This window comes from Erpetoichthys calabaricus, chromosome 5 (genome assembly GCF_900747795.2).
Source record: "Erpetoichthys calabaricus chromosome 5, fErpCal1.3, whole genome shotgun sequence".
Taxonomy (NCBI): domain Eukaryota; kingdom Metazoa; phylum Chordata; class Cladistia; order Polypteriformes; family Polypteridae; genus Erpetoichthys; species Erpetoichthys calabaricus.
The window spans coordinates 15769699-15787296 of NC_041398.2; the positions used below are offsets into that span (position 1 = coordinate 15769699).

The following is a 17598-nucleotide window of genomic DNA, read 5'->3' on the forward strand; positions in this document are numbered from 1 at the left end:
AAGTGTTCCCCGACCCAGTCGTTAATCACTCGCTTCTTAAACAGACTTCCTCCGCACTAACAGCAGGCGCCTGCAGCAATCACCGCAGAGATAAACGTCTTTGTGAAATTAAAACTAGTTATTCACTTAGCCGATGGAGTGTTCAGAACTTTAAAAATATCTTCGTTATACATGTTTAATTATGCCATCCATTCAGAGTTGCGCCCATCTCTGAACGAGTCGCCAGCACATCGCAGGATCATTACAAGCAAAACATACACTAGCAAGTACAAAAACAAGTACAACTTGGCTTGCAGTGTTATCCAGTCGTATAGAAACAGTATTTACACATCTCGCCTTTTAAAACTAAAGTATCTCCAGGAAACGGACGTGATTCCTTTTTTTTCGGCAAAACTTCTTCTGTGTCATTATGTTTAACTTTATCGTCAGCTTCAGTTTCAGAATGCTCTCTGTCCATTTTCACCGCGCAGCATACCTATGCTACCGCCCACTATTTGGTGGTGTAGCAGTGAAAAAGAGCCCTAGTGCAACAAATCTGTGTTTAGCTGTGTAGCAGTGAAAAAGGTCTTCTCTTGAACAGTTTCCCGCTGCGCCACATTCCAAACGTCGTTTAGGCAATTTAAACTGGTGTCGCTGTATAAGAAAAATCCATATCATAAAAAAAATAAAAAACAGTTTTCGGTATGAACCGGTATACCGCCCAGCACTAATGTGTGTGTGTATATATATATATATATATATATATATATATATATATATATATATATATATATATATATTCATCCATTTTCCAATCCGCTGAATCCGAACACAGGGTCACAGGGGTCTGCTAGAGCCAATCCCAGCCAACACAGGGCACAAGGCAGGAACCAATCCCGGGCAGGGTGCCAACCCAATATATATATATATATATATATATATATATATATATATAATGTATACAACAGGCCTCCATGAAGTTACGGTTCAGAGCTCGTGGCCTCAGTCGTTCGCAGATTTTTCCTTAGACCCTTACTAATAATTGTTAGCGGAAACCGCAAATATCCTCCACAATTTTTATGGCTTTTTTTGTGGCAATACTGTACTGTAGAGGAAACGCAGCTTAGGATGGTGAAAGTAGCCAATAGAATTTGAAACTGCGACTCCCAGCAGTCCCTGCAGTGGCTCTGAATTGACTTCTGCTGAGGCTGCTGGGGCTAACGGGGTCAAAGGATGTCAGTGCAGCTTTTAAAAAGGGGGCCGGTGACCAAAAGCAAAAGAAAAAGACTTTCTAATTTGTGTTTCAAGTTCCTGTCTGTCAGCCTGCCTTCTGTTGGGTTACCTGTACTTATTCGTTTTGTCTTCGATCGTTTCGTGTTTGGCGTCTGCAGTGTCTGACGTCTGCCTGTGTGCATGAGGACTGTAAGTGGGTTCATGGCCATCCTGCAAAGAAAGCAACGCTCCTGAACCCGTCCACCCGTTTCAGGAACTACTGGTAGGACTATCTATTTTCATCATTACATTTCATCCGTTGCCGTTTTTTTTGAATGTTTTTCATAATTTACTGTGTGTGTTTTGTTTGTGCTTTGTTGTATTTAATGTGTAATCACCGTAACGGGAATAGGGGTGGTATCGCTGTTTTCATTACATTCTTTATTTACTGTCTGATTTCTGGTTTGCTTTGTTTTTGTCTCTGTTTGTGAGTGTGTGCGGGTTCATCCCTGGAATATCCACCATAAAAATAAATAAATCGCCGTCTTCTCAGGCTATGTGTGGCTGCTCTGTCGTGTGATATGGTTCTCACATGACGCTACGCTTACTTAAAAGCCTGAACCGTAATTGTCCTTTTTGGCTGATTGCTTTGTTTCTCTCTCCTCCCCCAGACAGGGGTTGTGCTCCCCTATGATGTTTGTCTATTCTTTAATCGATAACTAACTGCATACTGAGCTCCTTTTACTTCCGAAAGAGGCATGTTTGTTTGTTTGTAGTGTTTGAATACAGTTCCTGTCTCTACAATCTGCTGTGTTTCTCTGCAATTCTGTGACCGAAGCGTGACACCCTGCAGCCTGACTGTCCCTGGGATTGAGAGCGCGCCAGCACTTACCTCTGTGTGTTTGCGTGTAGCAAGTTCAAAAGCAGTTGGCTCGGTGATTTACATCCATAGCATCAGTTACACCTTGTACATATTGTTCCAGTAGTTTTTTTAAATAGTTTTTGCAGTTCATTGGCAGTGTGTAAAATGATCAGGTGTTGCAGTAAGTGTGATGCTCTTTGCATGGAAAAAAAAATGTGTTCTATTAAAATGTCACTTTTTATTTGTGAATTGTGACGTTCACTTAAAGTGCAGCAAAAAGTATTTGATGTCCAGGGATGCAAGTGTGTGGCAGTTTAACGGTTAAAGCCACAAGATGCCATCAAAGTGCCCTGAACCGTCTAAGGCTTCTGGCAATGAAAACACGCTTGTGTGAATTACAGTACATATAGCGGTAACATCGGGATGTTAAATTCTAGCACTGCGGGAGACATAGCAGTACAGGACTGTACAGTAGACGGGTTTACCTTTACATTCTTTACTTTAATTTAATTTCAAACTCAGCTTAATATATTACCTAAAGTGTTTTGGGGGAAAATTTAGGGTTTAAACTGTAAAAATAGGCATTTTTTTTAACCACATCCAAAATTTGCGGTTTTTTACAATTCGTGGGTGCTCTAGGAATGTAACCCCCGTGAAACTTGTGGGTGTACTGTATGTACTTACACATACATATATACATCCATTCATCCATCCATTTTCCAACCCGCTGAATCCGAACACAGGGTCACGGGGGGTCTGCTGGAGCCAATCTCGGCCAACACAGGGCACAAGGCAGGAACCAATCCCGGGCAGGGTGCCAACCCACCGCAGGAATACTTTTTCAACCCACTGTATATTGTTTGAAGTTTGTTTCACTTCTTTTCATTAATATATATTTGCTTTATTATTTTTACATCCTGTTTTGCCTTTTTGCTTACTTTGGTCATCAATTGGTGAAGTGATTTAGAAGAAGTACGGCTTGTGTAATCTAACGTAACCCTCAGGTTGCCCAGGCCCACGGCTCTTGGCGGTGGACGATTACAAGGTAAAGTGGAGAGGTGGGCCAACTGGCAGGCGAGAGAGAGAAGGGAGAGGAGGAAAAGAGGAGTGAGAAGAGGAGTTGTCTGGGTAGCGGACAGGAGGATGAGGGTCAACAGGCTGTGACTCAGTTGTTTAATATTTGCAATGGCTGCCAAATATGACTCGATGTGTTATTGAGGTGTGGCAAATCATATCTTTGAAATGGCCGTCTTAGCTCAGACCTAATCTGGCCTTTGGAACTGTTGGCACTGATCATGGAACAGCTTTGACTAGACCTGTGCGGCTAAGATGCAATGGTTCAAAACCTCCTTGACTTTGTTTTCACCAGTAGGACTTTATATCTGAGCTTCCATGGGTAACATTGATGATGAAAGCCTTCCAAATATCTCTCATTCTGCCTTCCAAATATCTCTCATGCAGTTGGTAGTCTTCTGTGTTCGAATTAAAAGCTTGAAATTAATCCTGAAATGCACTGCAGTTATTTTTGACGACTTTACAAAGTAATTCTATCACTTTTATTTTTAAAGGGAGCCCTGCTTCTCAGGTCACATGGCTGTGCAGTGAGGTGTCCGATTAACCCCCGAATCCCCCCACCCCCCCTTGCCTGGGCTCTAACTGTGAAGAGGAAAGCGAGGAAGCAGACACTTGTGGAAAGGGAAGAGTTTCCCACGCAGAGCATGGCTTCAAACAAAAAGGACGTCGTGGATGAAAAACTGGCATGCATTAAGCAAGAGGACTGTGAGTGGGGGGCACCAGAGGGTGTGTCTATCAAACTGGAGAGTTGCGAAGGAAGAATTTCGTCCTTTAAAGAGGAGGAGTGCAAGGGAGAGACGGTTGAAGTTAAAGTTGAGCAGTTTGAAGATTTATCGGTTAGTCTTGGACTTCTAAACCATGAAAGTGGGGATTTTGCCAAGGAAGGCATCGGTGACGAATCTCACCCCAGTTTACAGCCCTGTGTCACTAATTCGGGACAAGTGGCCAACGAGCAGAATGCTATGGAAGTGAAATCAGAGTTGGAAGAGGAAATCACAGAAGGAAATGGGAGAGAGGAAGAGCAGCGGTCATCCAGGGATGGTGGAACAGGTAAGTAATGTGGTTAAAAGGTAACATTTATAACAGGGGTGTTCAACTCCGGTCCTGGTGGGCTGCAGGGGCTACAGCTTTTCCTAATCAGCCAGAGGTTTTCACTGCTGATTAACTCCTTTTCCCTTCATTTTAATAGCCCTAAATTGTCCTCTGAATTGATTTGTTTCTTCATTAAATGACAGCCAAACAGAAGTGAGATGTGAAATGAACTGACAGATTGACCTGCATAAACGAATCTGCTGTGCGTCATTTTCCACCTGAGGTTAGATTTAAAAAAATTTAGAACCTGGCAAGAGTCAGATATTCATTTTATTACTATGTCTATATCTGTCAAAAGTATCGGGACGTCTGGCTTTCCACACACATGAACTTTAATGCCATCCCCTTCTTAATATGGAGTTGGCTCACCCTTCGCAGCTCTAACAGCTTCAGCTCTTCTTCCCACAAGGTGTAGGAGTGTGTTGATGGGAACTGGTGACAAGGAGAGCCTCTGTGAGGTCATGCACTGACATTGGACGAGAAGGCCTGGCTCGCTCGCCGTCTCCCAAAGGTGTTCCATTGGGTTGAGGTCAGCACTCTGAGCAGTCACACCAAACATGCTCCTCCATTTCTTTACAGACCATGCTTTGTGCACTGGTGTGTGTGCCCAGTTGTGTTGCCATCTCCAAATTGTTCCCACAAAGTTGTCCAAAATTACTTTGTATGTTGAAGCATTGAGAGTTCGTTTCACTGGAACTAAGGGGTCCAACACCATAATCCCTCCTCCACTTGGCACAATGCAGTCAGGCGAGTCCTGTTCTCCATTGGATTGCGAGATTCGTCACTCCACGTCTGCCCTGCTCTCGAGTCCAGTGGTGGGTGGTGGGCTTTACACCTCTGCAGTCCTATGTTTTGCATTGCACTTGGTGATGTCCGACCGTGGAGATCCATTCATTCCATGAAGCTCTCTCTCTGTCTACACTACACTGCTCTTGAGCTTTTGGAGGTCTGTAGCTATCGACTCTGCATAAAGTTGGCGACTTTTCAGCATGCGCTGTCGCCGCTCTGTGGCCTACCACTTTGTTGCTGTTGTTCCCAATCGCTTCCACTTTGTTATAACACCACTGACAGTTGAATATTTAGTAGCGAGGACATGTCACAAATGGACTTACTGCACAGGTGGCATCCTCTCACGGTACCAACTTGAATTTACTGAGCTCCTGAGAGCGGCCCATTCCGTCACAGATGTGTGTAGAAGCCAGCAGTCTGCATGCCAAGGGGCTCGATGTGATACACCTGTGGCCATAAAAATGATTGGAACACCTGAATTCAATGATTCGGACGGGAGGCCCCAGTACTTTTCACAATATAGGTTATAAGTGTTTATTACAAAACTGCTGGTTTAGACATGTGGTGATGTCAGTTCCGCCCTGAAACTGCTGGCCTAGACCTGCGGTGACATATGGTGCTCTGGCTCTGGAGGTGGATACATCTCAGTCCTGTTAAAGATTAGAAGGCATAGCTTGAAATAGCAATTAAATGACAGGGTCAGCAAGAAAATGTGGCTTAGTAAGAGAAGTGAAGGGGCAATAGTGACTATAGGACATGAGGGAGCTTGAGTTGGGCTGAATCCTCACTTCACCAGCTCCACTGTTCTCAGTTCCTGTCCATCCATTTTCTTAACTTGGAGTTGTCGGCAGCTTGAAAATACGGCAGACATCCAGCTGAGAATAAATTGCAGAGCACACTGGCACATGCATCCACATTCGGGCACACCTGGCAAATGTAAAGATGTTGATTGACACAGAAGACACACTTTTGGCATATGAGAGGAAGATGGATAAGTTGAACAGATGCCAGGAATGGAACCTCAGCATGAGGTGACAACACCAACCAGCGTGCTGCCCTACTCTATTTGTAATTTCTCTGTTGAAAACATTTAACTAAGCTGATTTGTTTTTACAGATGTCCCAGAGAACTGCAGCGTCTCCCCAGCTTTATTTGTTCAGACCTCTCTTCAGGGCAGACTGCAAGACAAACAGGACAAGGTAAAGATGAAGAAATCAACAAGACGATCAGAAAATGTGACCTCAGCCTCTTTGAAGTGTAGTTCTCCAAATGGTGTCAAACTAGTACAGAGAGAAGCTAGTAGCACTGATCAGAAACAGCAATATAATACAGATGAAGAGAATAGAAAATGCAGAAAAATGTTCAAAAACACTCCTGACTGCAGAGATCATACGTTAATTCATACGAGTCAGAAGCCCTATGCCTGTTCTGAGTGTGGCAAATGGTTCCCTTACAGCAGCTTGCTTAATAAACACATGAGAATTCACACTAAAGAGAAACCTTATTGTTGCTCTGACTGTGGGAAAGGATTCTCACAAGTAAGCCATCTTCAGACCCACAGAAGAATTCACACTGGAGAGAAACCACATTGCTGTTCTGAATGTGGGAAAGGATTCTCACAGACAAGCAGTCTTCATAGGCACAGAAGAATCCACACTGGAGAGAAGCCATATTGCTGTTCTGAATGTGGGAAGCGGTTCTCAGTACTGAGCCATCTTCAGAGGCACACAAAAATCCACTACACTGGAGAGAAATCTTATGGCTGTTTGGAATGTGGCAAAGTATTCAGTGACAGCAGTGCCCTTGAGACGCATACAGAAATTCATAACGGAGAGAAGCCTTATTCCTGTTCTGAGTGTGGTATAGTGTACTCCAACTATAGCAATCTTTCTGAACACAAAAGAATTCACATTAGAGAGAAACTTTACAGTTGTTCTGAATGTGGCAAACAGTTCCATTACTGCAGCGGCCTTAATAGACACATGAGAATTCATACTGATGAGAAACCTTATTGTTGTTCTGAATGTGGAAAAGCATTCTCACAAGTAATCCATCTTCAGACCCACAGAAGGATCCACACTGGGGAGAAACCTTATTGCTGCTCTGAATGTGGGAAAGGATTCTCACAAATAAGCAGTCTTCATAGGCACACAAGAATCCACACTGGAGAGAAGCCATACTGCTGTTCAGAATGTGGAAAACGATTCATTGACAATAGTGCTCTTTACCGTCACACACAAATTCATACCGGAAAGATCAAATTAAGAAAAATTAAGAAAAGAAATTCTAGGCCTGTCTAGATGCCCTACCAATTACCATAACTCCATATGAATTCCAGAAGGAAGCAATATTAGGAACAAGGCAAGTACTACGCAAAGTCCTGGCAACCAACTTAAGAAAACAAAAATGTCAGCAGTGCAGAAATCACTCAAGGAAAAACGGCTACGATTCAGGACTCAAGAATAGGGTTCACTTTTGTACTGAAAGTAAGGAAACTAAATCATTACTGAGAAATTATTCCCCAAGAGAAACCATTTTGCTATTCTTAATGTGGCAAATGATTCCCAATTCTAAGCCAGCTTTAGAGGAATATACCCACTGGAGAGAAACCTTAAGGCTGTTCTGAAAGTGGCAAAGTATTCTCAGATATTGGTGATCTTGAGGTGCACACAGAAATTAAACTGGAGACAACCATATTTTTCTTCTGAATGTGGCAAACAGTTCCATTAATACAGCTTGCCTAACATGATTATTCACACTGAAGAGAAGCTGTATTGTTGTTCTGAATATGGGAAAGGATTCTCAATAGTAAGTCACAAGTACTACGCAAAGCCCCGGCAGCAAATCTAACAGAATTATAGCTGTAGCCATGCAAAAATCACCACAAAAGTGAGTCTCGGAATGTAAGCAAGCTAAACCATTGTTGAGAAATTAATCCCCGATGGTAACCTAATTGCTGTTTTGAATGTGAGAAACGATTCCCACAATTAACCAGTCTTCAGAGGTATACAAGAATTCCCAATGGAGAGTAGCCATACTGCAGTTTTGAATGTGGCAAGCGATTCCTTAGCAGGGGCACTCTTCAGAAGCACACACAAATTACAATAATAATTCATTACATTTATATAGCGCTTTTCTCAGTACTCAAAGCGCTATCCACACAGGGAGGAACCGGGAAGTGAACCCACAATCTTCCACAGTCTCCTTCATAGTGGAGAGAAACCATCTTGTTCTAGATTCACCAGTTACCGAAGTCTTCAAGTATCCCAAAGAAACACACATTTGGAGAGAAACCTCAGTGTTGTTCTAAATGTAGCAAACAATTTTCTGACGGTAGAACTGTTAAGTCACTCACAAACTAAAACTGGAGTTAAAGAAGACCTTAAGGTGAACGATAAGAGGGGAAGGAGGACAAAGACTCCAAATATCACTCACCTAACCACTCAGGTTCTGAGGAGTACCTTCACTTGGTGGACTTTGCTGTATAAGACTGGATGAGGGGGAAAAAAGCTTGAAACTGCCGGTCTGTTGACTTTGGAACACCCTGACTTTCTTTGTACCGACACATTTCAATTAGAAAATGAGATCATCTGTCACATCTGACTTTATATTTTGTTCTCTGGTAACAGTTTACAAATAAAAAGTCTTGTTTCTTTTAACCAGATATTTACTTATGACTTTTAATATGTTTAACTAATTTGAGGTTTTTCATAATACTTAATGTTTCTGGAATATACCATTTATCTGTATGCTGATTGGTGTAAATTAAAACATATTGAAACTTGTTTTGTGAATAGCCCTAAATGAAAAGACTCTGCTCTGTTAGATTTCTTCATTCCGCCATGTTGCATTAAAAGCAGCACATGGGACCCCACCATGTTGGAGTTTATTTTTAATGGTGGCTCAGGACTCTTCTTTATTTATTGAGTATTTTCACAACTGTTTGGTTCCCTCATCTCACCACAGTCCTTTTATCTAAATTGGATGTGAGTTAGGAGGTCTCGCTCCTAGACTGGTTTGCCACAGAATAATATACCTGCCTGCTTCATGTCATCTTTTTGGACGGGAGTTTGTTAATTGGTGAACGGGCGTGATGATGGAGGTCAAGTCAGATGACTGAATAAGTCGAGGAACTCTTTGTGTGTGTGTTTTTTAAGAATCATTTAATGTTTTGATGAATTCACTGCTGTAATCTATTATAATAGAAAGGGGGGGGGGCTTTGAAACATTAAGACAGATAATCTACTATATGTGATCATACAAGATGAGTCGTGCTGAGTAACCTGACCATGCTAAAGACCCATTTAGGCTCGGGCTTCAGCAGCAAGGCAACTGAAAGACCATTCAATTTTGTGAAAAGTGTGTTGTTTTATAAAGGAAAACATGGGAATACTTTATTCTACTGTCCTCGGAGATGCTGTACGTCGCTTTCATCTTCATCTTGGAGCTGCTGCAGTCTACTGTCATCTCAAGAGTTTGGATCTCATTCTGATTGAGACAGCTGAAGTCTGCATTTACTTGAATTCTTACTTTTTCCTCACCATTTGTAAAGATTCTTTCCAAAATGTAAGTTCTCTTTCTGTTTTGCATTTACATTTTCATACAATGGGGCGGTGTTTTTTTTTTTTTAATTATTTTTATATTTCACGGTATTGCTGTTATAATAAATCCTCCAAAAATAGGGGAAACATAATAAAATTAACTAAAAGGTAACACATTTGCAGCAGCAACTGATATTTGAGTCATCTAAGTCAGTCGGGTGTGTATTTGTCCTGATCAGTGCCGTAATAAAGTTTGTTTTAAGTTAAAGCGGAGTTTGAAGGTTAACATTTCGGCAGGTTTCCAGTTACTTTTGGCTATGCTTTTAGAGGAGTTAGCTGGTTCTTCTGGGCAGTTTGTTTCTATCCATTTCTTTTCATGTGACTATTTGCTTCTCAGTGCAGTGTGTAAGTAAATAGACAGTGGAGAATGAAAACAACACAATGAGAAACATGACACATGTAAGACTTCAGATATAGAATACCTGAAGGAAAAATATAAATAAATACTGAGTGGGCTTAATAGTGTTGGATAGTTTAAGTGACTAGGAGAATATTATGCAGTACGTGAGTGGGATTTCTGTGACTGAAGTGAAATAAAAGAACTTTAAGCAAGTCTGAGAATATTGTGTGTTAAAGACCATGTGTAAAAATATGTGGTGCCATTTGAATTGATTAAGTAATTGCTGAAATTGTGTATAAATTAACGAATATGTGTGTTGTTTGTTTGAATAAAAATGAGCCGTGAAAATAGATGGATAGATGTGAATTGCACTATATGATAGATGTGAAAGGTGCTATAAAATGGATAAATAGATAGACGTGAAAGGCACTATATAATTGATAGATATAGAGTGGTCCAGATCTAACTTTGCAACTTTTAATGCAATGCAATGCAATAATTGCATAGTTAGATCTGGACCACCCTGTAGATGTGAAATGCACTATATAATTGATAGATGTAAAAGGTGCTATAGATAGATAGATGTGAAATACACTATATAATAGAAAGATGTGAAAGGAGCTATATAAATATAGATAGGGTTGGCACCCTGCCCGGGATTGGTTCCTGCCTTGCACCCTGTGTTGGCTGGGATTGGCTCCAGCAGACCCCTGTGAACCTGTGTTTGGATTCAGTGGGTTGGAAAATGGATGGATAGATAGATGTGAAATTCACTATATAATAATAGATAGGTAGATTGATGTGAAATGCACTATATGATAGATAGTGAAAGGCACTATAAGATGGATAGATAGACGTGAAAGGCACTATATAATAACAGATAGACATGAAATGCACTATATGATTGATAGACATGAAAGGCACTATATAATAACAGATAGATCTGGACCACCCTGTATCAAGTATATAGTGCATTTCACATCTATCTATCTAACTATGCAACTTTTAATGCAATGCAATGCAATAATTGCACAGTTAGATCTGGACCACCCTGTAGATGTGAAATGCACTATATAATTGATAGATGTAAAAGGTGCTATAGATAGATGTGAAATACACTATATAATAGAAAGATGTGAAAGGCGCTATATAAATATAGATAGGGTTGGCACCCTGCCTGGGATTGGTTCCTGCCTTGTGCCCTGTGTTGGCTGGGATTGGCTCCAGCAGACCCGCGTGACCCTGTGTTTGGATTCAGTGGGTTGGAAAATGGATGGATAGATAGATGTGAAATTCACTATTTAATAATAGATAGATGTGAAATGCACTATATGATAGATAGATAGATGTGAAAGGCACTATAAGATGGATAGATATACATGAAAGGTACTATATAATAACAGATAGATGTGAAATGCACTATATAATAATAGATAGGTAGATAGATATGAAATGCACTATATGATAGATAGATAGATGTGAAAGCACTATATAAAGATAGATAGATAGGGTTGGCACCCTGCCTGGGATTGTTTCCTGCCTTGCGCCCTGTGCTGGCTGGGATTGGCTCCAGCAGATCCCCGTGACCCTGTGTTGGGATTCAGCAGGTTGGAAAATGGATGGATGGATGGATATATATAATTTAATGTTAGTATAGTAGGCAGGATTAGATAGAGTGAAAGGCACTATATAATAGATAGATAGTGGCCACTAGGGAGATGTAACTGAGCCCCAACCACTTGGCAGGACTACACAGGAGCTACTCCTGGGTTCCAATCAGTCCTTTATATTAAATTGAACACTTTTACACCGGCTTCTTTCCCAACACAGCATACTCTTCTCTTTTTTTCCACTCCTCTCCAGTGAGCTTTGTCTCTTCCTCCTGACACTGACACCCAAGGTAAAGTTGAGGGTTACCTTTTAAAATTAAACAGGGAGTACTTCTGGTGCACAGATTATTATCTCTAGGAAGCACTTCTGGGTCAGTTAGAACCACCCTGGAACAGGGTATTCGTATTCTGATAGCACCTCCTGACAGCCCCCACAGGTCTCAACAGCGTATCCCTAAGGGAATGTGTCATGGTGATATTTCCCTTTACTTACCCTTATTTTCTTCAAGGATACGTGTACTCGTAGAGTTTGTTATTGGGTTGGTCCACTGTCACACCATAAGATTAACAGACACATAGATAGATTTACACATACACACAGACCCTTACCACAAAAGTCCCGTATGAAAGATGTATTCACATGCACGTTCCTCCCTAGCACTTTAACTCACACAAGTACCATATGAATAACACAAGCACAGTGCACTTTCCCTAATGTTCCAAGAGACATACTTATCATAGGCACAAACAGTGTGCAATGTCTTAGACATATCTTCAGACCTAAATATTACCTTTCGTCTCCAAGAATATTTTCAAACCTACCAAGGCTCGACATCCCTGGCTATTGGCCATCTGTCAACCAATGAATGTTTAACTTTAATGCACTGTTCATTATTGGACAGAACTCTTCATCCTTGCCTCGATAAACCTCGCAGGTTAGATCATATGGCACTGCACCAAGTGCTCGTAATAAAAAAATACCTTATTATCTCAATCACTCTAGATATGAAGACAAAGTATAGAAAGTAAAAAGCAATGTGGAGTTTATTAAAGAGCAATAATACCAGTAGAGAGAAGTATGAAAGAAAATGTAAATAGCAAAGTCTGGATATATATACACAGTGCATCCGGAAAGTATTCCCAGCGCATCACTTTTTCCACATTTTGTTATGTTACAGCCTTATTCCAAAATGGATTAAATTCATTTTTTTCCTCAGAATTCTACACACAACAACCCATAATGACAACGTGAAAAAAGTTTACTTGAGATTTTTGCAAATTTATTAAAAATAAACAAACTGAGAAATCCCATGTCCATAAGTATTCACAGCCTTTGCTCAATACTTTGTCGATGCACCTTTGGCAGCAATTCCAGCCACAAGTCTTGTTGAATATGATGCCACAAGCTTGGCACACCTATCCTTGGCCAGTTTCGCCCATTCCTCTTTGCAGCACCTCTCAAGCTCCATCGGGTTGGATGGGAAGCGTCGGTGCACAGCCATTTTAAGATCTCTCCAGAGATGTTCAATCAGATTCAAGTCTGGGCTCTGGCTGGGCCACTCAAGGACATTCACAGAGTTGTCCTGAAGCCACTCCTTTGATATCTTGGCTGTGTGCTTAGGGTCGTTGTCCTGCTGAAAGATAAACCGCCGCCCCAGTCTGAGGTCAAGAGCGCTCTGGAGCAGGTTCTCATCCAGGATGTCTCTGTACATTGCTGCAGTCATCTTTCCCTTTATCCTGACTAGTCTCCCATCCCCACATCATGCTGCCACCACCATGCTTCACTGTAGGGATGGTATTGGCCTGGTGATGAGCGGTGCCTGGTTTCCTCCAAACATGACGCCTGCCATTCACACCAAAGAGTTCAATCTTTGTCTCATCAGACCAGAGAATTTTCTTTCTCATGGTCTGAGAGTCCTTCAGGTGCCTTTTGGCAAACTCCAGGTGGGCTGCCATGTGCCTTTTACTAAGGAGTGGCTTCCATCTGGCCTGATTGGTGGATTGCTGCAGAGATGGTTGTCCTTCTGGAAGGTTCTACTCTCTCCACAGAGGACCTCTGACAGAGTGACCATCGGGTTCTTGGTCACCTCCCTGATTAAGGCCCTTCTCCCCTGATCGCTCAGTTTAGATGGCCAGACAACTGTAGGAAGAGTCCTGGTGGTTTCGAACTTCTTCCACTTATGGATGATGGAGGCCACTGTGCTCATTGGGACCTTCAAAGCAGCAGAAATTCTTTTGTAACCTTCCCCAGATTTGTGCCTTGAGACAATCCTGTCTCGGAGGTCTACAGACAATTCCTTTGACTTCATGCTTGGTTTGTGCTCTGACATGAACTGTCAATTGTGGGACCTTCTATAGACAGGTGTGTGCCTTTCCAAATCATGTCCAGTCAACTGCATTTACCACAGGTGGACTCCAGTGAAGCTGCAGAAACATCTCAAGGATGATCAGGGGAAACAGGAGGCACCTGAGCTCAATTTGGAGCTTCATGGCAAAGGCTGTGAATACTTATGGACATGGGCTTTCTCAATTTTTTTATTTATATTAAATTTGCAAAAATCTCAAGTAAACTTTTTTCACGTTGTCATTATGGGGTGTTGTGTGTAGAATTCTGAGGAAAAAAATGAATTGAATCCATTTTGGAATAAGGCTGTAACATAACAAAATGGGGAAAAAGTGATGCGCTGTGAATACTTTCTGGATGCACTGTAACCCTCAGTTGATAATATTGCATTTCTTGCAAATTTTAAGGAATCATCGTTCCATTGTTCTTTTTTAAATGTTGAAGGGGTAAATAGAAACTGGGCTGTTAAATCCTGGATAGGGTCTCTATTGACCTCACTGGGAGGGGCTTCTGCCACCACGTCCTCCATGTTAATTGTACTAGCTCCCGTAGATCATGATGGGACATCGACTCCTCCACACTGGGTACCTATATTGGTCCTAGCAACTGTTGTACACAGCGTGGAGGCAGTTGCAGCAGCATTCTCCATTATTAAGCCTAAACTTTTCCCAGGAGCAGTTACGTTTTTACCGCTGTTAATATCACTCCAATCTCTTCCTAATATGACTGGAAACGGAGGATCCGCTAATACAGCCATGGTCATTCTAGTTAAAGTATAATCCACTGCGACTACACACTTGGCTGTTTTATAATACCGTATGTCTCCGTGTACTGCGGTGGGTTGGTTCCCTGCCTTGTGCCCCGTGTTGGCTGGGATTGGCTCCAGCAGACCCCCGTGACCCTGTGTTCGGATTCAGCGGGTTGGAAAATGGATGGGTGGATGGATGTCTCCGTGTATACATTTGAGGCTGGTTTTTATTTTTAGCCACTGTTGCGGTAAAACGAAACAGGAAGCAACAATGGAAATGTTACTCCCGGAATCGAAACATTGCCCTTACCTTTCTGCCATTTATAATAACTGCGCCTGTATAAGGAAGAGACAAAGGGTTAATCACAGTGGCACATTACCTTTCCCCCTTCACCAACGAGCAGTCCTTGGGTTCAGATGGGCAATTAGGTGACAATTGTCCCATCTCCCCACACTTGAAACAGCGGAGAAAGTGAATACTTTCCGGATGCACTATAGATAGATAGATAGGATTTATGAAGGCAAGTGTAAAGTTTTAAAACCTAAAGTGCCTCTGTGCGTCAGGGTATCGTGTCGTAGACCCCCAGCTCTGCATCTTCCAGGTCAGATCCAAAGATGCCTTCCTTGCATATTTCCTCAGTAAACAGACAGGAATACGACACCAACAGAAGACATTAAAGGTGCAACAGCTTACAAAATAGAAAATGCCAACATATACTGTAGACTTGAGGTGAGCTGCACCCAAACTTAACTGATGACCAGAAAGACCAAAGTAATAAAAGAGAAGGGGCTTTACTGACAAAACAAGGGGGCATTAAGAGCAATGAATAAAGGTGAACACACACAAGTGGAATAAAAAACAACAAAAGACCGAGCCTTCTGGCCCTTGTAAACACCTGCATGGTGTGGGGGGCTATTCTACTTGCCGATGACCCCCTTATTCTGTTTTACGTCTGCATTTAGGTCCTCCAACTTACAGGGAAAACTTGGGGGTCGCTGGCAGGTTTAGCACTCCAGCCACTGTAAAAAAAAAAAATAAACCTCCCACTGTTCCCAGCGTGGTGCTGAGTTGTCACCCGCTGCACTCGGATGCCAATCCAGGTGGTTTGTCGTGTGGTGGGTGCAGCGATCCGCTATCGGCGCATGCACCCAACCAAGAAGCCTCTTGAGCCCCCGTCACCTGTCATGCCCCACCTCCAAGTTCTCAGTGTACTTCCTGACTGAAAGGGGCTTTTTGGAATGGCTCCAGGGATCCCCACGGGGAAAGCCTTTCTAAGTAATTCAGGGTTACATGACCACCATTCTAAGGCACCCCACTAAAGAATCCCTATAGCACAGAGTGTCAAAACTGGCTGTTATACTGCATAGCACCATCTAGTGGCTTTGGGGACTTTCATGAGGTTGTGAACATTTCTATTTCTATCCATTAGGGGTCTTGTCTTTACAATATGTACAATTTTATAATACATATAACAAAAAACAGAATTTGGTCTTATGACCGACTATCCATTAACCATATGAAGAGCACCTTGAGCATGGGAAAGGCGCTATATAAATAAAATGTATTATTATTTGTATTGCTACCTGAATCTATTGGTGTGTGCACCAATGAAGAGGAGTGACAAAAGGGGCTTTGCAGGACGGGCCCAGTTCTTTAGCAATCCACTTTGCCTCTCAAACACGGTCTGTATGAACAGGTGCCAGTCCAATTCTGTGTCACCTTAACCACCACCTCTCGTGCCCTGTAGCCCTGGGCTGAGCAGGTGCCTTACCAGGATGTGACTGGTATCCTCTGGTTCTATTTAAATGATTACAGGTATCCCCGGGAGTGTTTCATTGTGGTTTTAAGTACCAATTTGTGGTTTTGTAAAGATGGGGAACCCAAATCTAACAATTGAGGGTCAGGGTGTTTTTCAGTTAGTCACATCTTACATCTTACATCTTCTGCACGTGTACTGCCATTTTGGGACACTTTGGTGGTCATATTGTTGTTCCAGAAGGAATGTTTGGGGTGCTCAGCACGTGACAACACTATATTGTTGGTATAAAGGTCAACAATGTGCACTTTCCGGATATACAAGATGATCAATGAGTCTGCTACCATTTCTTATCATGTCTTAGCCCTCAGCTTGGTTACAACTTTAGTAATCTTTGGTTAATGTCTTGGTTTTGGTGATTAGATATTCTGATTATTATGGTTTCAATTCAATTTTTCAAAATATCTGCAACCTTCTTCATTAGCTGAACAGTGCGGATGGACTTCCATGTCCATATGTAGGAGTCTGTATGAGTAGATGGAGAAATTCACATCTACCTCAGAGGTCTGCTGAAGTCGACACACTGGTGAGCCTTCTTAATGTGTTGTGTCCACTTCGACACAATCAACCCAAAGTCCACAAGTTGGCGTGTGAACTGAACTGGACATGCAGAACCAGAATGTTGCTTTTATATTCATCAACAGTGAACCTCACAGTGTTATAAAGCCATGGTCACCTTGACAAATATAAAAGTCTTCTAGAAACACAATCTGACTGATGCGTAATGAAACTTCACCATGTATGGTCTCCAAAACAACTACAGTGAAGGCACAGAAAATGACACCTATTGGGAAGGAACACACAGAGATACAAAGAGAACAGGCAAACTCCAGATGAGCAACCACCCGGCACAGGATGCTGAATTTGTGAAACAGCAGTGCTAACCGCTTCACCAACATGCCACCCATTAGCATTGCCAAGGCACGTTGGTTTTTCCATTTTTAAGGTTACAGACTAAGAGCTCGTGATCAAGTGATTTATATGGAAGCTCAGTGAAATCAAGTGGATTTCTTTTCATTTATATCTATTCAAACTTGGATAATTTACCTTTGTTTGAAAAACGATTCTTTTTCTGTGTGACCTTATAAAATCTGTATGCAAGACTCCTAGAAGTGTGTAAACGATGGCTC

At 41.9% G+C, this 17598-nt stretch overlaps 2 protein-coding genes across 2 annotated transcripts in view; one reads left to right on the forward strand and one right to left on the reverse strand.

The window, feature by feature from the left end:
• Positions 1-8904, forward strand: part of LOC114641595 (zinc finger protein 845-like) — a 78183-nt gene extending 69279 nt beyond the window's left edge. Inside the window, exons 4-5 of the mRNA XM_028790633.2 lie at positions 3622-4177; positions 6125-8904. Of these exons, the coding sequence (XP_028646466.2) occupies positions 3622-4177; positions 6125-7308 (1740 nt within the window). The 3' untranslated portion in view covers positions 7309-8904. The remainder of the gene's footprint in view (positions 1-3621; positions 4178-6124) is intronic.
• Positions 1-17598, reverse strand: part of LOC114641593 (zinc finger protein 383-like) — a 175347-nt gene that overhangs the window by 17810 nt on the left and 139939 nt on the right. The gene's annotated exons all lie outside the window — the stretch shown is intronic.